The 22723-nt window shown below is 43.2% G+C and overlaps 1 protein-coding gene across 1 annotated transcript in view; it reads left to right on the top strand.

Moving 5' to 3' along the window:
• The window catches only part of LOC306754767 (trypsin-3), a gene marked incomplete at its 5' end in the record, with an annotated part of 14629 nt that extends 11117 nt beyond the window's left edge, over positions 1-3512 (top strand). Inside the window, 3 exons of the mRNA XM_079238849.1 lie at positions 904-1045; positions 1129-1395; positions 3304-3512. Coding sequence (XP_079094975.1) covers positions 904-1045; positions 1129-1395; positions 3304-3474 — 580 coding nt within the window. The 3' untranslated portion in view covers positions 3475-3512. The remainder of the gene's footprint in view (positions 1-903; positions 1046-1128; positions 1396-3303) is intronic.
• Between the last annotated feature and the right edge of the window lie 19211 nt (positions 3513-22723).

Genomic DNA, 22723 nt, shown 5'->3' on the forward strand with positions numbered 1-22723 from the left:
GTCAGGACAAACAGTACTCCAAACTCCCAAAACTACTGGATAATATCATTTGGAAAAAGTTGTTGTGTAACTGTTTTCCATAAAGTGAACCGAAGTTCAGGTTATAGCAGGAAAAGAGCTTGTATAACTAACCTTGTTCATGAAAACACTCAAGTGAAGTGCTCCATTTCCAGGAACCTAAAGTGTGCATGCTGTCTTACTGGCAGGAAAGACCTGAACAGATCATCATCATCATCATCATCATCAGTAGTTTACCTCACACCTGGGTTTTCATGCTTTTATTAAACTGACCTATATTAGACAAAAAAAACAAAAAACAAAAACTGTTTATTCTTGTGTAGTTAAATTTATGTAACTGGAGCAGTCAAAGGAAATTCAGCCATAATTATCTAAATATTACGTTTTCATACTGCGACGCACAAAAACCTCTTGTGGACAAAAGTCTGTAAAGACGACTAAATTGTGAATTTGCAGTATGATTACATGGTTCATGGTAAAGAGCTGTGAGATAAAAAGAGACTTTGTTTAACGTAATGAAATCAAAAGAAAACAAGCTGAGAAAAATAAAAAGACGTGACATCATTAACCTTTCGCTGTTTTTTTTTTATGCGCATAATTTTTCTTTGGCTAAAATATATTTTCTATGCAAAAGCTTGAAGTCGGCTCTGCTCTTTATGAATCATTTCATGAATGTTAAAATGAGTTCACTGAAATCTCTGGGGTTGGGATGGAAGTTCATGCACTCAGTTCTGCAAAGACTGAGAAACGAACAGAATGGAGTTGATGTGCAGCTTTTTAAATCAGTCGGAAAGTGCAGAGCTGCTTCGGAGAGCTATAGGCTCAGCTGATCAGCTGCTGACTGCAAGAGTTACGCTTACGTTTGAACTCTTCTTTTACATGCAGGGTTAAACAAATGATTATAGTGGCAGGAGACTACTCTTTGACCATTTACGAAGGCACAGAGCAGGAAATTCAACCCCAGTTTTTGGTGCCCCACCCTTCGTACAACCACACCACCAACAACAGTGACATTATGCTCATTAAGGTAAAGAATGCAAATCATCTTTATTTATGAATCTGTGCCCATCTACACACCGTCACTGATCACTGTGTGTGCTGCCTCTTCAGCTCAGGGCTCCCATCTATCTGAACAGCTACGTCTCCTTCGCTCTGCTGCCCAGGCAAGACGCCGTCATGGCGGAGGGTAGAGTGTGTCGAGTGTCTGGATGGGGATTCACCAGTCCCGGGGGAGGCCAGATTCCCTCCACCCTGCGAACTGTCAAACTTCCCATTATCTCCTCGGAAAAGTGTAACAGCAGTGCATCGTTCAACGGCAGCATAACAGAAAACATGCTGTGTGCCGGTTACAGTATCGGTGGAAAGGATGCCTGTAAGGTAAGACGGCTTCAGGTTGTCACAAGTGCTTTACAGATAGCTCCTGTCCCAGTTCTAAATTCATTAGATGTAAATCTGGATGCATTTTTTTTTTTTTTTTACACTAAATTTGCTTAAGAAAGCCTCATTTATATTTATTCTTCTTCTAAAAAAGACACTGTTTTATCTAAATTATTTTAAAATTACAATGATTTGATGAAAAACCTGCATATATTTTCCAATTTCCCAAAAGTTTCTCGTGTGGAAAGACTTGTCTTTATCTGTGCAGCTAAAAAAGTGAGCCTGAGATATGGTGCAATGTGCTTTTTTTAAATTCTCTCAAACAGAACGCAGAAGAGATTTCAGCTCCAGATTAAAACACAAATTTATTGCAAGAAGTACCCATGTAAGCACGCTGCAGCTCCAGTGCACATTCAAGTGCACATTCAAGTGACAATCCTGTCTGCTGGGCGTAACATGTTGCAGTAAAACTATAAAAGCAAATGTGTGCAAAAACAGCATTTGGACATGGTTAAGACATTTTAGATGTAAATAACACACTGATACTAAAACCAATATGTTCTGTGCAAAGCTGATTTTATGACTGGTCTCTAAACTAAGAGGTAACCATCTAGTTTCTGGACCCAGTCCAATCAGAAAATAGATTTTATAAGAGATACAGGTTGGGATCAGAGGAATACCAGACACAGAATACTCTGGAATAAGTCCAGGCTTTGGTATAATAAACAATTCATATTAGAATAAAGTCATATTGTCTTTTCATGGGCTTTGTTAGCTTCTGATTACTGTTAGAACATAGATGGTAGCTGCGTTTGCATTACATTATTTTGCAAAATAAAAGCGATATTTCTAAGTTTAGACAGACAACAATTGCTTTTTGTTGGTGTTTCCATTTCCATTATGCATGGTAGTCACGTAGCGTTAGTTTGGTGTTTTCTACTTGCCGTAAAGAATTTACTGCAGCTTTTTGAAGATTTTTTTTCCCTCAGTTTTATTTCATTTTATTTCTAAAATCTCTGAACTTCGCTGTTTTTTGTTCCACACGGCGCCATCTTTACGGGAAATGAACTCGTCACAGCCCCCTGGGGGACACCTTATGTTTCATATGTTTCTGTATTGAAACCTCTGAGAAACCACCTCAATGGAGCGTAAAAACTTTTTAGCGATATTTGAGGTTTTTTTTTTTTTTTTCTAAAATGTATGTTTCCATTAGTGTTATTTTTTTTTCTTTTTTTTTATTTATTTATTGCGATATTTAGTTTTTGCACAATTCTTGGTGTAATGGAAACACAGATTGTGATAGAGCCTCCACAACATCACCCGTGTGCCATCTTGGTAGCGTTCTATCTATCTATCGATCGAGTTCTGATCTACCTGTAGCTAAGAGCTAACTAAGCTAATCTGGAGCTAACAGGAGCTAACTAGCTAATAGGCATAGGCTAGCTAAAGTTAAATCACATTGTTTACCAGCTAACAACTGCGGTTGCGCTAAATTCTGCCTTCCTGCAGCAGGATATTGGGTACCTGTCAATCAAAAGGACATGCAGCCAACTATGCCAAATTTCAAGATTAAATTACTTAATTGAAGAATTAAAAAAAAGAATATCATTTCCCCCACAGTTGTCAAGTAATTTAATAGGTAAATTTGAACTATTGAACCTAATTTTTTTTTTTGGTACCAGGCTGTAAACATGTTTGTTTCTGCTGTGAAGTTGGTCTTTTTAACATAGGATTTGCTCTGTTTTGGAGTGCCTAGTGGATGAGGGGGGAACTGGAGTTAACCACTGGAGTTTGTCACTTGCATTACACATACAAGCAGCTTGTTCAGTAAAATGTGGCTTCAGTAGGAGCCCTGAGAGACTTTTACACTGTGCAATCCCTGACATTTCCTCTTTTTTGCACTCTCAGGGGGATTCAGGTGGTCCACTTGTCTGCGATGGCCGGGTCTACGGCGTTGTGTCGTGGGGTAAAGGTTGTGCTGAAGCTCAGTTTCCTGGAGTTTACACTGCTGTGTCCAAGTTTCGTACGTGGATAGACAACACCATATTTAGCTATTACAGCAGATGTAATACAGATTAAAGCACAGTGTTAACTCATTTGAGACTTGACATTCTTATTTCATTGTTGCCTTGTTTCATCTCATTTTATGTTTGTTTTACCATTTATGCATGATAGAGGATGTGTTGATGGTTCGATAGGTTGTCATACAACCCCCAACCCCCCAATAAAACAGATGGACCCTCTTTAAACCTTTAATGTTACGTCTTTATGCCTGAAATCCACGGAAAATGTCATTCCCAAAAATAAGTTGTCATTTTTTCGCCTTCCAACTTTTAATTTTAGATTCGTTAGCACCGTCTATCTTTACATTTGAAAACAAGTTGAAAGATATTAAATACTGTATAACATAAAATTCTTCAAAGAAATCAAACATACAATGAAATTCCACAAAACAGCCTCAGAAAAAACTGGACACACTGACCTCCTTTCCACAACGCTAAGACTGAGGTGCCATATTACTTACTTTTCAAGCCCCAGCTTTCAAACATTAAATCTGTAGAAATCTGTGAGCAAATGTGCACATAATTATGCGAACATGAACAAAGCTGCAGCTGCCACATTAAAAACAGCGTTCATTAATTTCTTTTGCACAACAGCAGCAATCGTATCAAGCCACGTAATCCATAACACCAAGTCTGCAAAACCCTTTATGGAGACTGTAAAAGGGGAGAAAAGTAGTCTTTTTTTTTTAATTAATTTGTCTGAAAAATGTCAATTTTATTACTTTATGGCAAGATAATAATCCTTGGGTTCATGTTTATGGATAGTTGTTGGTATTTCCCACTATTTTACTAAAATTTGACTAATTGATCAGTCAGTAAGTTAAGATTTAAAATTGGTAAATAATTGTTTTTCTCCTCCAGATTAAAAAAAAACAAAAAAACCCCCAAAAACTATATACAATAATTTTTCACAAGATTGTTGTCCTGAATTATGAAGTAAAGCATTAAATGGTAAAACTCTTGCAACTTTAATTCCACACACAGTTGTAAATCACAAGTAGATCAATGTGTTCCTTACAGTTAAAACAACATGAGACAATGTGTGCATACAGAGTTGCTGTCAGTGTGAATGTTAACACAACTACTTTGGTATAAATGCAGCAGGAATATAAAGGCGCTGATCTTTATTTTATTTTATTATCATAACCGAGCACGGTTTTAGTTTTTGGAACAGTGATAAGTTGATAAGCTGTTATCACTGTTCCAAGCTTGACATGATTTATTTATGGTCGCAGTCGTGTTTGTGAGCCTGGCTCAGTGCACGAGGTGCATTGAAGAGCTGAGCAAATGCATGGAATGTGGTTAAAAATGACTGTATGTATAACAGCAATGACATAATGTGTACTTTTCTCTTGTTTTATACACTAATAATATTAAATTATCCTTCATTTCATCCACTGTGTGGCTCATTATTTTGTATTGTAATAATTATTTTGAAACCGAGATGCTTGACGTCAATCTGCTCTTTTTTTTTTATTTTACTTCTGGCACATCTGATTGGTTATTTGGACAGATTGTGCTTCAGGTTTTCTGTTTTTACATGCCAACAGAGCTGCTATAGCAGGACAGTTATTATCTTACCTCATGCTAAATTATTTACAGAAACCACAAACGCATCTGATCGATCTGCTCTTAAACTACAGGAATTTCTCCTGAAGCTGGAATACCTCTATGAAACATGCATATCTCCCGTATTCCTTCTCAGCCATCTGCATAATGTCTACGAGGTCGTCTCTGATTCCTTTTTCTCCTCTCCGCTGAGCCTCAGTGATTCCTGTACGCTGCCATTAGAAATCAGTGCAGGCTGCATCACACCTGATTGGTCTCGTTGGATCTGGACAGAATGAACTGATGGCCTACTTCGGAGGCAGATCTGGTTTCTCTGCTGGTCGATGTTTGTTCCGTCCTGATGGGTGTGTCGGTGATCCCACTGATTGATGGATTTTCTTTTATGTCTCTGATTTTAAAGGCTTGGTTACATGAAGGTGGAGTCCCTTTGTCCTGGTATGAGAAAGCCTCACTGGGGAGTGTTACAGTATATCAGCTGACACGGTGGATGCCGAGCCCCCTCTGTGCTTTCTGGGTCACAGAAACAATTCCCCTCTCTGTGATACGTAGAAAAATATTGATTTATGTAAATTAATTGCAGCTATTACCCGAACAGCTTCTCCCAGAGGACACTGCTGGGTGGACAGAGAAGATTTTACAATATAAACAGCTTTTATTCTAACTCAAAGTAGACTGCGGGTATCCCTCAATCTACAATAATTATTTGTCATTTAAAAGAACAAATCTTATTTAATAAATGTTTTAAGATCCTTTATTAAATAAGAGATCATATGAAATGACATTTAGATTATTAATCTGTAAATATATTTCATTAAGTAGGGATGCAATAACATCCATTTGAAGACAGATAAATTATTAAATATAATTTCAATGCTTCTGATAAATAGTAATATTAAACTAAATATGCTAAATAAATACATAAATAATCGGATATCGGTCAGACAGTAGATAAAAAAGTTTTAATTAAAAAACGACTTATTTATTTGAGGGCATTTTTAAATTATTGTTATGACATGTTTTAAAATCAGATTCAGTCGAAGCTTTTAATACAATGAGGAAACACTGAATGGATTTTTAATTAGAAGCAGCAACATGTCAGGGATGTTGGTATTAGACATACAGCAACCTCATGAGGATTTTAATGTACATTTTTATGTCCAAAAAGATCAAAATCAAGAGATTTTGTAGTAGTTTTGGTAACCGATTTGACTGATTCCCATTGATGGAAACATAACACCTGGGTGCTCGAGTTTAGGCTCAATTCCCATTGAGCAGTTTGGTTCAGTTCGGGCTGGTATACTATGTGATTATTTGAGTTTCTGCTACAAACGGGTATCCTGGCACGCCAGACTGGACTGTTCTGTATATTTAATACAGACCGACTCAGTCTGGAGTCCCTCCTCTTCACGGAGATTCGCATCGCAACCGGCCACTCTGATTGGTTGATCTGAGGAGACTCTTGCCTTGTGTCACCACGTATTCTTAAAAACATTCAAGATGGCGCACAGACGTAGTGGGAGTTCGTTTCTTCTTGCAAGTCATTGCAAAATGTTAGTTTTTGACTTAAGATTAGGTTTAAAAAGCAACACCGAGTTGCCAATAACGCCATGTAGTCTCAGGTTTTTACAGCAAAAACCACACAGGTCATTTATGTCTTCTGTTCTGCACGCCATGTTTATTTTCTTCTGTTGCGTTCGCTCTACCAAACACTTCCGGACATTGTAGGCTGCCGCTTTACTGACGTCACATCCACCATTTTTCTGATTGGTTTACTTCACTCTTGTTTGTCCCGCCCTCGAAATCCGTTGATGCGAGTGAGTCCCCAGACTCTACGCTAGCACAGCGGGAGAGTCTGGCTTGCCAGGCTAACAAAAGGGTCCCTTAACACTCTGGGACGCTGGCATTGTCGGCGATGCCAGGGACCATGTTGTTTAATCGAGCATAGCTGTCAAACCATAAAAGATAGAAAGTTACTTTTTTTCCCCTCTTTCAGACGGTAGTTCCGGCATCACTGTAGCCCATTCATAAGTGATACAGTGTTGTGTCAAAATAGGTGTTCCAATCAGAGCCTTTGTCTTTGGCGCATGACACGTGTTTGTCCAATCAGAGCCGATGACGCCTCAGGAAACGCCTCCAAACAGTGTCAATCACTATGCATCGTGTCATTAGCAGTCGGATAGCTGCCTTCTGTATTTACAAGGCCGATAAATTATGAAAACAACAGCTTTTACGCACGCATACCATGTGTAATTGCTCAAACTAACATTTGCATTACTCAAGTAGCTTATTTCAACATGAACGACACAACGACGTCGTAACAGATTTATAACTTGGCTGACAGTGATTTCGGAAAGCTGCGGTGCTTCAGTCCCCTTCAGTACCTTTAGTCATGCTTCGAATAAAATATTATATTATAATACTCTTTATTTCAAGCAAAGGAGCCTCATTTACATAGTAGTTTATGATATTTCAATTAGAAAAACAAAACTAAAACAAAAACAAGGTCTAGGACATTATGGAGCATTGGAAGGTGGTGTTTGTTAGCATTTAAACTAAAAGTCAGGTTTATTTCTCTAAAACACCCTTGGTCCCCAGAGGGCTAAAACCGAACCACAGCGCACCCTTACTGGGCTCCTTCAGTTGTAGGTCTATAGGAAAATAGTACCGTACGGTTGAGACTGAGCTACTGGCGACACAAAATACAACACGTTGATCAACAGACAGAAAAATATCACTGCCCACAACAAAAGGAAGTGTGAAACAAACAGCTTTGTCTTTCAGTTCATGATTTAAATCAGCAGGAAAAAGATGCCTGCTAACAATAAGATCCTGTCGCTCTGGAACCATGAACTTTCCTAACAATAGTTGTTTGTTCTCTTGCTCTTTGTAGCGTCAAGTTCGTTGTCGTTGCACTAGTATGATGCCACGTTCTGCATTTGGTCTAAACCAGAGCTATTCAACTCGGTGCCACGAGGCCTGAGGTCCTGCAGGTGTCAGTGTGTCCCTGCTTCAACACACAATCAATTCTTTTACCCGGAACAATCGTTCCAAACAATTCGATCTCCCACACGTTCGGTTTCTGCCATCACAATAGTTAGAGAACTTCAAGCACCTTAAAACTGTTCAGATATCCAAACAAACAAATGTCCAGACATCCACATGTCGGTTTGTGTTGTGAGTCTTAAAGATGCATTATGTAACTTAAAGTCCTGGTCTAGCATCTGGTAGCGGTAGATTTGAAGTGACTTTGATGAATTTCTTTAAAGAATTGTGAAAATGAACCAGCCTGAGCTTCTCTACTAACTGGTAGTGTATAACTAACAGCAGTGTATTACACTACTGTATCACATGTCAACCATTTCACTGTTGTTACATTATTATCAACTTCTTTTTAACATCTCAACCATTTGCTAAAAAACATTTATTCTGTTCATTCTTTTCCATAAACAAACTGAAAAACAAAGAGAAACATTTATCCTACACTTTTTGTTAGTGTGAACGTTAAAGGGTTATAACCACATATATTCTTCATAGATTGTTCCCTTGTACATTATATGTTTTTTGCGTCACATGTGTGACCTCTTAATTTTGTTTGCTTTGTCGTTTTATATTCATGTTTCAGTTATAATCCAATTACTGCTGAAAATAAATAAACTAAAGGGTTATAACTCCACGTCCCGGATTTGTTTGATGACACAGTGATGTCTATCATGTTTATTTCTGGAGCTGCCCAGCGGCGTCCTGAGGATGACAGACACTACAACTTTTACATCCGGGATGCTGCGTTGTTGTAGCAGAGTTTTGCTTTACGCTAAAAAACACACTGGCTGTTTTGAACACACACCATCGCTGATTCAGCAAAGAAATGCAAGAAGATTAAAAGAGACAAAGCAAGAGTCAAATCAAATCAAACTTTATTTATAAAGCACTTTTCCTACGATGAAATGGAACACAAAGTGTTTTACACAATACAAAAAGCACAACAAAGAAGAAAAGCCATCAGCGTACCACACACACACACACACACACACACACACCCTACCCCCATTTCCAGTACTTGTCTTTACTGTCACACATACACCTAGTTAGATGTTGCTGAGCACAAAGCAGCCTGGTAAAGATACGCCATCATTACACCCGGCACAGAAGGTTCCCTCTGAGGAACACCAGAAAATATGCAAAAATGAAAAAATACATATAAAAAAAAAAAAAAAAACCCTAAAAAATAATAATATCAATTATAAAATTCAGTTCATAGAAATCACATGAAAATAGATTAAAATGTCCCTGAAATGAATTGGGTTAAAATGAATAAATAAAAGATCCACACTAAGACAATAAATAGTAAAAGCCAAATAAAAAAGTGAGTTTGAGCTGCTCTTAAAAACATGAATGTTTCCCTGCAGCCCTGATGTCCTCTGGGAGGCTTTTCCAGAGGCGGGGGACATAATACTGAAAGGATACCTCCCCAAGAATCATCGTAAGATCGCCTGCTCCTGGCTGGGAGAGCCAACAGGTCAGAATTAGGCGCGTGGCGGGAAAAATAGCAAAAGTTTGTCGTGTTTCTTTAAAGTTTTTTTGCCAAACAATGAGATTAAAACTTCACTGACTTTCCAACATAAAGCAGAAGCAGTTGTTTGAAAGATATGACAGGTTTTGAAGTGATTCCTTTCAGCCACCAGAGGGCATTTGATCATTAAAGCATGAGGGACGGAAAACAACAGATGAAGTGGAGCCCTGCTGGCACATCCGCCTCTTCGCCTCCGTTCTGATTAGAAGCTCGTCCTCTGAAGATTTGGGGTTTGTTCATGACGACGTTGCATCATCAGTCTCCAAAAATGCAACGGAGTCATGAATGTGTTTTTATTCTGCTGCTGATGCTTCGTTAAAGGACTAAAGAGGGGAGGGGGACTCGGCTGTCCTCTCTTCTCCTTTAGAGCTGTGCTGCAGACTCACGGAGGCCTGACAGCCGTTTGAGTTCAGATGGATGCCAAAAAGCTTCGAGGCATGACAGAAGCCTGAGATGAAAACGTGACTGGAGCATACAAAACCAAAGAGCCATTCAAGTCCACCAACATCCTCATCTTGGTCTTTACAGTCTGAGCCTGCAGAGATTTTTCATTTCACAGTTTCCCTCCTTAGTTCCTTTACATGCCTTTAAGCAAAGAGACATTTTTAAAGAAGTGGGACAACAGTCATGTATAAAACACGTAGAAGATGGACTAATTGGCTCAGAGGCAAAGCCTGAAAAGAGGATCATCATCACACGCCGTTAATGATCTTTGCTAAAAAGATACTGAAAGTGCAAAAGTAGCGCATGTCGTCAAGCTTTCTGTCCTGGTTGCTTTTCGTTGAAACGGAGGTATTCTTGCGACCGCTCAAAGGCTAAAAATAGACGCTGCTTTTGAACAGATTCAGAGGACAATGAGTGGGCTGAAAGACTGAATCAGCCACTTGACTCCAGACTACTTCCGCTCCTCAGAAAACAGCACTCAGAGTTTCAAAGCTCTGACAAGACGTTAGCTAAAAACCCCAATAAGTACCGAGTTTAAGCTGTGAAGGGCAAAAGCTTAAACTTAACATTTAGCTTATCCCATAATTCAGCTGACTTCTGTGAGCGCAAAAATCCATTAGGTTCGAAATGGGGCTGTTTGTTTCCTCCGTTCGTTTTTTTCTCTTTTGGCTAAATGGAGATAAAATGCCGAAGTGTTGGATCCTGACAGATCTGGCAGCGTGCACCTGGGGGAGCGTGCAGCTGAATGTTAAAAACTCCCAGCGTTTATGGAGTCAGGATGACAAGTGTAGGGAAATGCATCCTCGCATTTACAAGCGGTTTAATGCACCTCAGCACAGTAATCAGGATTTCCATTGCTCAGATTTTCCTCTGAAAAATAACTGCAGCTGCAGCGCCAAGAAGGTGAGGAGGGTTTGGGAACGGCATTGCAGGTGTTGTTGGTCATCAGGTTGTTACAGTTAGAGGAGATCATCTTCGTTACGTAACACAAAAGCAATAAAACCAACGACACCTGCAACAGAGCAGTTAGATGAATCAGAAAACTTGTCAGACTTTGCATGAAAAGCTCAGAAAAACAGAGAATGATGAGTCCTGAGTGACAAGTTGAGGGTTATTACGAATAGCAGCACTTCAGTTTGCATGACAGACGTCTTCCTCTCAGGATGAGGCAGATCCTTTCATCCCTCCAAACACTTCTGCGAGCTTTTCCAGCTTCAAAAACATTTAATTAAACTTATCACTTCATCTATTACCAGACCCAGACAACAACACCTCCTGTTTGGTCTTTAACAGGTAAAGACCTAATGAGGCAGATTTAGAAAAGCTGCTGCATCAATCCTCAGCAGTCTTTTTATGTTCCTTTTGCCTCTGTCTCCTTTAGCGCTCAGTGCTTTATCTAGTTTCCCCTCAGAGAAAGAGCAGAAAGTAGAGCACTTTAATCATGTTTCCTAACTTAAGGCTGCCGTCAAAAGGAGGCAGGGCTTTGTGCTGTTGGGGAGATGCTGCTGATAACCGGCTAAAGCCTCAGATCACAATGTTCCCCAACCGACACAAGACTGAGTCGCTTGGAAAGACAATTTCTACGTTTACATGGAAGTTTTAATTCCTGTTTAATTCTGAAAAAAAGTTAATCCCATTTTAAACTGATGAAAAATGACCATATAATGCAAAAGTCTGTTCGGAATTCAACGTAATTCCGATGTGAGCGGCTGATTTATTCACATTTTAATTCCGAACTTTTTAAACTTTGTCATGTAAACCTTCATTCCGCTCTAAGTTAATTCCCGTCGTTCTGAGCATGCTCGTTACCTTGTCCTGTCCCGATGACGCGCGTTTTGTCTCCCGTGGTGGTCTATCTTTCTTCTCCTTCTCAGTTGCTGCAAAAAGTGAAGTAGTATGCTCGTGTTGAGCTGGAACTTCATAAAACTGTATCATAAAAATAGCCACGAAACCAAGTGGAAACCTCCGGCGATTAAAAGTGAAGCCTATGCGGAAGTGCATAAAACTGCAGTTCCCCCTTCATCCACTAGGGGCTGCAAAACTGAGCAAATCCCCATGGATTCCCATGTTAAAAAGACCAACTTCACAGCAGAAATAAACATGTTTACAGCCTGGTACAAAAATCAATTTTAGGTTTAATAGGACAGGTTTATCTTCATGACAACTGTGGGGGGAGTGATTTTTTTTCCAATTCGCCCGTTTAAAAGTAATTTAATCTCGAAGTTCAGCATATATAGGGGCTTGTCCTTTTGATTGACAGGTACCAATCTCCCGCTTCAAGTAAGAAGAACGTAGAACAACCGCGGTTTTTAGCCGGTTACCAACGTGACTTAGCTTTAGCCCGCTTACCTCCGTTAGCTGGTGAGCTCCCATTATCTCAAGGTTAGCTCGGTTAGCTTTTAGCTACAGGCAGCTCGGAGTTTGCTCGATGTCAATCATCCACCATGACGCTCACAGCGCGCTTCTCAGCTCCACCTGTTTGCCCATATTTGTATTTTCCAGGCGAGACGACACGCATTAATGTTGTCAAGATGGCGATGGTAGGAACCGCCCACCGAGCTTCAATTCAGCTCTTCAGAAACCTACGGGTGACGTCACAGAGGCTCCGCCCATCTTTTCATATACAGTCTATGGTGAAACTGGTACTTATGTATTCTGAATTATTCCAAATTAAAAATCATCATGTAACCATAGCCATTGTTTGTATTGCAGTTGTTTAATGCAGTTTTAGTGGAAGAAGACACCATGTAGTACCTCCAGCACGTTATGCCTCAGGAAGTGGTTCTTAAACTGAGGGTTGGGACCTCCATGGGGGTCACGAGATAACCTGAGGGGTCGCCACATAGTTGTAAAAATACATAGCCTGTATTTATCAAATAAGTTTGGGATTTTTACAAGGGCTGTCGATATCAAACCATTAGTGTAGGACTTAATCTGGGAAGTCAGCAGTTCCTTTTCATAAAATAAAAGACATATTTGTAAAATTAAAACGGCAGCTATGATGTACACAACAGCACAACTGTAAAAATCCCCTCCTCGAGATGAAATTTTAGGAGAAATGCAGCTGTTGCCAGGTTGCCATGTAGCGTTGTTTCAGGGTTTTCCTCTTTCTCCGGAAGGTTTGTGGCTTCTCAAAGTCCTTCTCCCTCATTTCCCCTTTTAAACTCCTTGTAAAAGTCTGGATTTCACTGCCGTTATATTTTTCTCTTTAATTGTTTATTGCATAAAAATATTTCTGTCTTCTCCACTGTCCATCCAAACATTATATTTACCTGAAATGAACTGGTCACATGACCATGGCTAGTCGTGTTTCCATTACACTTACTATCTTACTATCGACTCGCCTGAAAAACCCCCTCATGAGAGCCGAGACACTTTATTTGAGAGGTTTAATAAAATGTAGGTGTTTCCATCACCAGTTTTTTTTTGTGATATTTAGGTTTTGTGCTTTTCTAGAGGTAATGGAAAGGCAGCTGTTGTTAGTACATGTCATATTAAAAATCTGAATTTGGCATAATCTACGGCAGATTTTAGGCTTGTAGGTGCCTTGTCATAGTAGTTACCAAATTCACTTAAAACCACGTTATCCTCTTTATTAAGAAAGAATCTGAGAGTTTTCCAGCCTTACATTTAGAGGATGACTGCAGGACATATCACACAATAAAATTCCTGTCATGGTTGTGGTGGAGGTGAGGACCCAAATGCAGGAACAGGAGGCAGAGATGCGGAATATCAAGAACTGAACTGAAGGGAAGCGAACTCAAACACAAGCAATGGACCAGCACTGGGAACTGAAACAGGAGTATAAATACACAGGAACAAAACAAGATCAGGTGAATGTAATGAACAGGAATTTAGGCTAAACAAGAAACAAGGGAACTAAACAGGGAAAACCAGAACTAAAGACACAAAACAAGAAACCAAAACTAAATATACAAAACACACATGACAATCACTCAGCATCAGCATTTCTGTAGCCGTTTTATGCGTCTCTTTATTTGGACTTTTTTTTCACATCTGTGCAGTTTTATGCATTTACTGCTATTCTCCATCACTTTGCTTCTGCTGTTTATTGTTTTTAAAGGTGGAGTATGTAAGATTTTCAATATTTTCAAAATAAATTAACTAATAAAATAACTACAATCATAATTAGATAGTTTTTTTAACATGTAGGTTCCAGTCTGTCCATATTTGATGCGTTATTAAATTACAAGTTTAGTTAATGACAAATGACGAAAAGCACTTTTTTTTACTGGTAGGCAAACATTTAAGAAGGGTCTTTGTCATTAATTAAACTTGTAATTTAATAACATCACATATGGACAGACTGGAACCTACATGTTTAAAAAAAAACTAATTATGATTGTAGTTATTTTATTAGTTAATTTATTTTGAAAATATTGAAAATCTGCCATACTCCACCTTTCAAAAGCTTTAGAAATCAAAATGGTTTAGTATCAGAACTGGAGTTGCACGTACCAATGTGTGTTATCTCTGGAGGTTGTGACTGAAAAGTTTTCAGAACCACTGCTTTCAGCGACGTTTTTCCATTTGTTGTACAATCCTAAAGCGTTATAAGTACATAAATGAGTGACAAGCTTCTGATGGAACTGAGACATAAATGGACTGAAAGCTAAATAATGAAAAGACTTTGACAGCAGAGTGAAAAAATATGAAGAGAAGAACAAAAAGAGCAAAAACCCCACAGGGTTATGCAACCACCACATGGAGAAAGACAGATATGAAAAATGCTGAACGTTGCACAGAGTAAAATGTATGTAAGCAATCAGAAATGAAGTTTTAAGTCATGATGGTGGTGATTGTTTATTATCTGTCATGAGATCTGTTTACCAGTCGTCCGTTACACATCTGCTACTAGACCAGCCTGAATGGAGTCATTTTATACAATAAAAAATGCCGATAATATTTACCATTACTTTTATTTCTTTTAATGATCTTCTCTGACTACCAAATGTCTTCTGTCCTCAAGCCTTTAACACTAACAAGTAGTAAATCTCAGCGCCTGCCCAGACTGGTAAAAATCATAAAGCTATCTGTGCTAATTTAAAGGTTGAGGGAACAGACGTGACACTTGTATCTTGCCCGTCAGATGGCGAGAAAGGCAACGTTTGGGGTGTAAATAGAGGACATCTGACGTGGTGATGCAAGGGGATTAAACAAACTGTCCGATCACATCAGCATTGACGGGATGCTTCGTACAAGCCGTGAAACTCGTCTCTGGATTAAAATAACTCACTTCTTCAGCAGGATACTTTCAGTTTCACATAACATATATATCAGATCATGTTTTTGTCTGGCTCCTGCAGTGAACAGAAGACAAGTGCATCAATCCACTGATTAATACACTGCTGTTCAGTGAGCCATTAAAATCTTTTGATTAGACAGCAGAGGTTATACAAGCAATAATCTTTAAATGGCGAGAAGTGTGGTGTTGTTAATGCCAAGAGGATTTTCTTAAGGTTGGTATTATGTAAGAAACAAGGTAGTCTGAGGACAAAGGGAGGCAATTAGTCTTAAGAGCTCTGAAAGTTCTCTGTAAAATTGATGCTTCCTCTCCAAAGAGACCATGATCACACATCCATTCACATCTAGGCAGGAGAGCAGGATGAGGTCCCCGAAGCTGCTGTGCACAGTGAAGCAGGGGAGGATGTGACAGTGACTGGTGTGGGTGTGCTGTTGATTTGCCTCGACTTTCTTTTTGAAGTTGAACCTCTCACACAGAATGTTAAATGCACGCGGCAAACAGTGAATTTCCCCACAGAGAAGCAGCTTAAACAAGCTTCTTTAGCTCCCCTGGAAAAGGAATACATTCGATCGCCTGTCACAGAGCGCATTCGGTGTCACATCCCAGTATGAGCTGCTTTTATCATGCTGCTCTCTGCAGATCACCGATCTGAGAGTGGGCGCGAAGCCTGCTCCGCACAAGTCCAATGTCAAGAGTCATCCTGCAACTGGAGGCTTTTAAGAAATGGTCTCTGTCACTGAGAAAATGAAGCAGAGTCACAGATAGGCACCAAGAGGTCAGAGACTGCTGCCTTAAAGGGGGAACTGAGTGCACTATATACCCTATCTGAAACAGTTCTCCGATATATCAATGAGACTTTGGAGCTCTGCTTTGGTAAATGTGGTCCATAGTTTGCAGCTGCTTCTCTCTGACCCCCCCCATGACAGCAATGATCAGGTGACACTTTGTTCCAGGCGACTCCTTCTCTGATTCTAGGAGTTTATGTAGAGAAACCTCTTTCATCTGGGTGGCCACAGCTCCTACGGCTTCTGTCAGGCTGATGGCGGGATGAAGGGGGGTTGAAGGCCGGATGAAGGGGGGTGAAGGCGGGTTGAAGGCCGGATGAGGGGGGGTGAAGGTGGGATGAAGGTGGAATGAAGGGGGATGAACGTGGGATGAAGGTGGGATGAACATGGGATGAAGGGGGATGAACGTGGGACGAAGGTGGGATGAAGATGAGTTGAAGGCCGGATGAAGGGGGATGAAGGCGGGATGAACATGGGATGAACATGGGACGAAGGTGGGATGAACATGGGACGAAGGTGGGATGAAGATGGGTTGAAGGCCGTATGAAGGGGGATGAAGGCGGGATGAAGGTGGAATGAAGGGGGATGAACATGGGATGAAGGTGGGATGAACATGGGATGAAGGTGGGATGAAGATGGGATGAAGGTGGGATGAAGATGGGATGAAGGTGGGATGAACGTGGGATGAAGGTGGGATGAAGGTGGGATGAACGTGGGATGAAGGCGGGATGAAGGTGGGATGAACATGGGATGAAGGTGGGATGAACATGGGATGAAGGTGGGATGAACATGGGATGAAGGGGGATGAACGTGGGATGAAGGTGGGATGAAGGTGGGATGAAGGTGGGATGAACATGGGATGAACATGGGATGAAGGGGGATGAACGTGGGATGAACGTGGGATGAACGTGGGATGAACGTGGGATGAACGTGGGATGAAGGTGGGATGAACGTGGGATGAACGTGGGATGAAGGTGGGATGAAGGTGGGATGAAGGTGGGATGAACGTGGGATGAACGTGGGATGAACGTGGGATGAACGTGGGATGAAGGTGGGATGAACGTGGGATGAAGGTGGGATGAACGTGGGATGAACATGGGATGAAGGCGGGATGAAGATGGGATGAAGGCGGGATGAAGGCGGGATGAACGTGGGATGAACGTGGGATGAACGTGGGATGAAGGTGGGATGAAGGTGGGATGAAGGTGGGATGAACGTGGGATGAACATGGGATGAACATGGGATGAAGGTTGGATGAACATGGGATGAAGGCAGGATGAAGATGGGATGAAGGGGGATGAAGGTGGGATGAAGGTGGGATGAAGGGGGATGAAGGTGGGATGAACGTGGGATGAACGTGGGATGAAGGTGGGATGAAGGTGGGATGAAGGTGGGATGAACGTGGGATGAAGGCGGGATGAAGGTGGGATGAAGGTGGGATGAAGGCGGGATGAAGGTGGAATGAAGGGGGATGAACATGGGATGAAGGTGGGATGAAGGTGGGATGAAGATGGGATGAAGATGGGATGAACGTGGGATGAAGGTGGGATGAACGTGGGATGAACGTGGGATGAAGGTGGGATGAAGGTGGGATGAAGGTGGGATGAAGGTGGGATGAACGTGGGATGAACGTGGGATGAAGGTGGGATGAACGTGGGATGAAGGTGGGATGAAGGTGGGATGAAGGTGGGATGAAGGTGGGATGAACGTGGGATGAAGGTGGGATGAACGTGGGATGAACGTGGGATGAAGGTGGGATGAAGGTGGGATGAAGGCGGGATGAAGGCGGGATGAACGTGGGATGAACATGGGATGAAGGCGGGATGAAGGTGGGATGAAGGTGGGATGAACATGGGATGAAGGCGGGATGAACATGGGATGAACGTGGGATGAACATGGGATGAAGGTGGGATGAAGGTGGGATGAAGGTGGGATGAACATGGGATGAACATGGGATGAAGGTTGGATGAACATGGGATGAAGGCAGGATGAAGATGGGATGAAGGTGGGATGAAGGGGGATGAAGGGGGATGAAGGTGGGATGAACATGGGATGAAGGTGGGATGAAGATGGGATGAAGGTGGGATGAACGTGGGATGAACATGGGATGAAGGTGGGATGAAGGTGGGATGAAGGTGGGATGAACATGGGATGAAGGTTGGATGAACATGGGATGAAGGCAGGATGAAGATGGGATGAAGGGGGATGAAGATGGGATGAAGGGGGATGAAGATGGGATGAAGGTGGGATGAAGGGGGATGAAGGTGGGATGAACGTGGGATGAACGTGGGATGAAGGTGGGATGAAGGTGGGATGAAGGCGGGATGAAGGTGGGATGAAGGCGGGATGAAGGTGGAATGAAGGTGGAATGAAGGGGGATGAACATGGGATGAAGGTGGGATGAAGATGGGATGAACGTGGGATGAAGGTGGGATGAACGTGGGATGAAGGTGGGATGAACGTGGGATGAACGTGGGATGAAGGTGGGATGAAGGTGGGATGAAGGTGGGATGAACGTGGGATGAAGGTGGGATGAAGGTGGGATGAAGGTGGGATGAACGTGGGATGAACGTGGGATGAACGTGGGATGAAGGTGAGATGAAGGTGAGATGAACGTGGGATGAACGTGGGATGAACGTGGGATGAACGTGGGATGAAGGTGAGATGAACGTGGGATGAACGTGGGATGAACGTGGGATGAACGTGGGATGAACGTGGGATGAACGTGGGATGAAGGTGGGATGAACGTGGGATGAAGGTGGGATGAAGGTGGGATGAACGTGGGATGAAGGTGGGATGAACGTGGGATGAAGGCGGGATGAAGGTGGGATGAAGGCGGGATGAAGGTGGAATGAAGGTGGAATGAAGGGGGATGAACATGGGATGAAGGTGGGATGAACATGGGATGAAGGTGGGATGAAGGTGGGATGAACGTGGGATGAAGGTGGGATGAACGTGGGATGAAGGTGGGATGAACGTGGGATGAAGGTGGGATGAAGGTGGGATGAACGTGGGATGAAGGTGGGATGAAGGTGGGATGAAGGTGGGATGAACGTGGGATGAAGGTGGGATGAAGGTGGGATGAAGGTGGGATGAACGTGGGTTGAAGGTGGGATGAACGTGGGATGAACGTGGGATGAAGGTGGGATGAAGGCGGGATGAAGGTGGGATGAACATGGGATGAACATGGGATGAAGGCGGGATGAAGATGGGATGAAGGTGGGATGAACATGGGATGAAGGTGGGATGAACATGGGATGAACGTGGGATGAACGTGGGATGAAGGTGGGATGAAGGTGGGATGAAGGTGGGATGAAGGTGGGATGAACATGGGATGAACATGGGATGAAGGTTGGATGAACATGGGATGAAGGCAGGATGAAGATGGGATGAAGGGGGATGAAGATGGGATGAAGGTGGGATGAAGGGGGATGAAGGTGGGATGAACATGGGATGAAGGTGGGATGAAGATGGAATGAAGGTGGGATGAAGGGGGATGAACGTGGGATGAACATGGGATGAAGGTGGGATGAAGGTGGGATGAACGTGGGATGAACATGGGATGAACATGGGATGAAGGTTGGATGAACATGGGATGAAGGCAGGATGAAGATGGGATGAAGGGGGATGAAGATGGGATGAAGGTGGGATGAAGGGGGATGAAGGTGGGATGAACGTGGGATGAACGTGGGATGAAGGTGGGATGAAGGTGGGATGAAGGCGGGATGAAGGTGGAATGAAGGTGGAATGAACATGGGATGAAGGTGGGATGAACGTGGGATGAAGGTGGGATGAACGTGGGATGAACGTGGGATGAAGGTGGGATGAAGGTGGGATGAAGGTGGGATGAACGTGGGATGAAGGTGGGATAAAGGTGGGTTGAAAGTGGGATGAAGGTGGGATGAACGTGGGATGAACGTGGGATGAAGGTGGGATGAACGTGGGATGAACGTGGGATGAACGTGGGATGAACGTGGGATGAACGTGGGATGAAGGTGGGATGAACGTGGGATGAACGTGGGATGAAGGTGGGATGAAGGTGGGATGAAGGTGGGATGAACGTGGGATGAAGGTGGGATGAACGTGGGATGAACATGGGATGAAGGCGGGATGAAGGCGGGATGAAGATGGGATGAAGGTGGGATGAACATGGGATGAAGGTGGGATGAAGGTGGGATGAACGTGGGATGAACGTGGGATGAACGTGGGATGAAGGTGGGATGAAGGTGGGATGAAGGTGGGATGAACGTGGGATGAACATGGGATGAACATGGGAAGAACATGGGATGAAGGTTGGATGAACATGGGATGAAGGCAGGATGAAGATGGGATGAAGGGGGATGAAGATGGGATGAAGATGGGATGAAGGTGGGATGAACATGGGATGAAGGTGGGATGAAGGTGGGATGAAGGGGGATGAACGTGGGATGAACATGGGATGAACATGGGATGAACATGGGATGAAGGGGGAAGAAGGGGGATGAAGGGGGATGAACATGGGATGAAGGTGGGATGAAGATGGGATGAAGGTGGGATGAACATGGGATGAAGGGGGATGAACGTGGGATGAACGTGGGATGAAGGTGGGATGAAGGTGGGATGAAGGTGGGATGAACATGGGATGAAGGGGGATGAACGTGGGATGAGCATGGGATGAAGGTGGGATGAACGTGGGATGAACATGGCATGAAGGGGGATGAAGGTGGGATGAACATGGGATGAAGGTGGGATGAACATGGGATGAAGGTGGGATGAACATGGGATGAAGGGGGATGAAGGTGGGATGAACATGGGATGAAGGTGGGATGAACATGGGATGAAGGTGGGATGAACATGGGATGAACATGGGATGAACATGGGATGAACGTGGGATGAAGGTGGGATGAAGGTGGGATGAACGTGGGATGAACATGGGATGAACATGGGATGAAGGCAGGATGAAGATGGGATGAACGGGGATGAACGGGGATGAAGGCAGGATGAAGGCAGGATGAAGGCAGGATGAAGATGGGATGAACATGGGATGAAGGTGGGATGAAGGTGGGATGAACATGGGATGAACATGGGATGAAGGTGGGATGAAGGTGGGATGAACATGGGATGAACATGGGATGAAGGTGGGATGAAGGTGGGATGAAGGTGGGATGAACATGGGATGAACATGGGATGAAGGGGGATGAAGGGGGATGAACATGGGATGAAGGGGAATGAACATGGGATAAAGGGGAATGAACGTGGGATGAAGGTGGGATGAACATGGGATGAAGGTGGGATGAACATGGGATGAAGGGGGATGAAGGTGGGATGAACATGGGATGAAGGTGGGATGAACGTGGGATGAAGGTGGGTTGAAAGTGGGATGAAGGTGGGATGAAGTTGGGATGAACATGGGATGAAGGTGGGATGAACGTGGGATGAACATGGAATGAAGGTGGGATGAACATGGGATGAAGGTGGGATGAAGGTGGGATGAACATGGGATGAAGGGGGATGAAGGTGGGATGAACATGGGATGAAGGTGGGATGAAGGGGGATGAAGGTGGGATGAACATGGGATGAAGGTGGGATGAACATGGGATGAAGGTGGGATGAAGGGGGATGAACGTGGGATGAACATGGGATGAACATGGGATGAAGGGGGATGAAGGGGGATGAACATGGGATGAAGGTGGGATGAACATGGGATGAAGGTGGGATGAACATGGGATGAAGGTGGGATGAAGGTGGGATGAACATGGGATGAACGTGGGATGAACGTGGGATGAACGTGGGATGAAGGTGGGATGAAGGTGGGATGAAGGCAGGATGAAGATGGGATGAACATGGGATGAACATGGGATGAACATGGGATGAAGGTGGGATGAACATGGGATGAAGGTGGGATGAACATGGGATGAAGGGGGATGAAGGTGGGATGAACATGGGATGAAGGTGGGATGAACATGGGATGAACATGGGATGAAGGTGGGATGAACATGGGATGAACATGGGATGAAGGGGGATGAAGGTGGGATGAAGGTGGGATGAACATGGGATGAAGGGGGATGAAGGCAGGATGAAGATGGGATGAACATGGGATGAATGTGGGATGAACGGGGATGAAGGCAGGATGAAGGCAGGATGAAGATGGGATGAACGTGGGATGAAGGTGGGATGAAGGTGGGATGAACATGGGATGAACATGGGATGAAGGTGGGATGAAGGTGGGATGAAGGTGGGATGAACATGGGATGAACATGGGATGAACATGGGATGAAGGGGGATGAAGGGGGATGAACGTGGGATGAACATGGGATGAAGGGGGATGAACGTGGGATGAAGGTGGGATGAACATGGGATGAAGGTGGGATGAACATGGGATGAAGGGGGATGAAGGTGGGATGAACATGGGATGAAGGTGGGATGAACGTGGGATGAAGGTGGGATGAAAGTGGGATGGAGGTGGGATGAAGGTGGGATGAACATGGGATGAAGGTGGGATGAACGTGGGATGAACATGGAATGAAGGTGGGATGAACATGGGATGAAGGTGGGATGAAGGTGGGATGAACATGGGATGAAGGTGGGATGAAGGTGGGATGAACATGGGATGAAGGGGGATGAAGGTGGGATGAACATGGGATGAAGGTGG

The sequence above is a fragment of the Telmatherina bonti genome (genome assembly GCF_933228915.1).
Source record: "Telmatherina bonti genome assembly, chromosome: 4".
NCBI classification, from domain to species: domain Eukaryota; kingdom Metazoa; phylum Chordata; class Actinopteri; order Atheriniformes; family Telmatherinidae; genus Telmatherina; species Telmatherina bonti.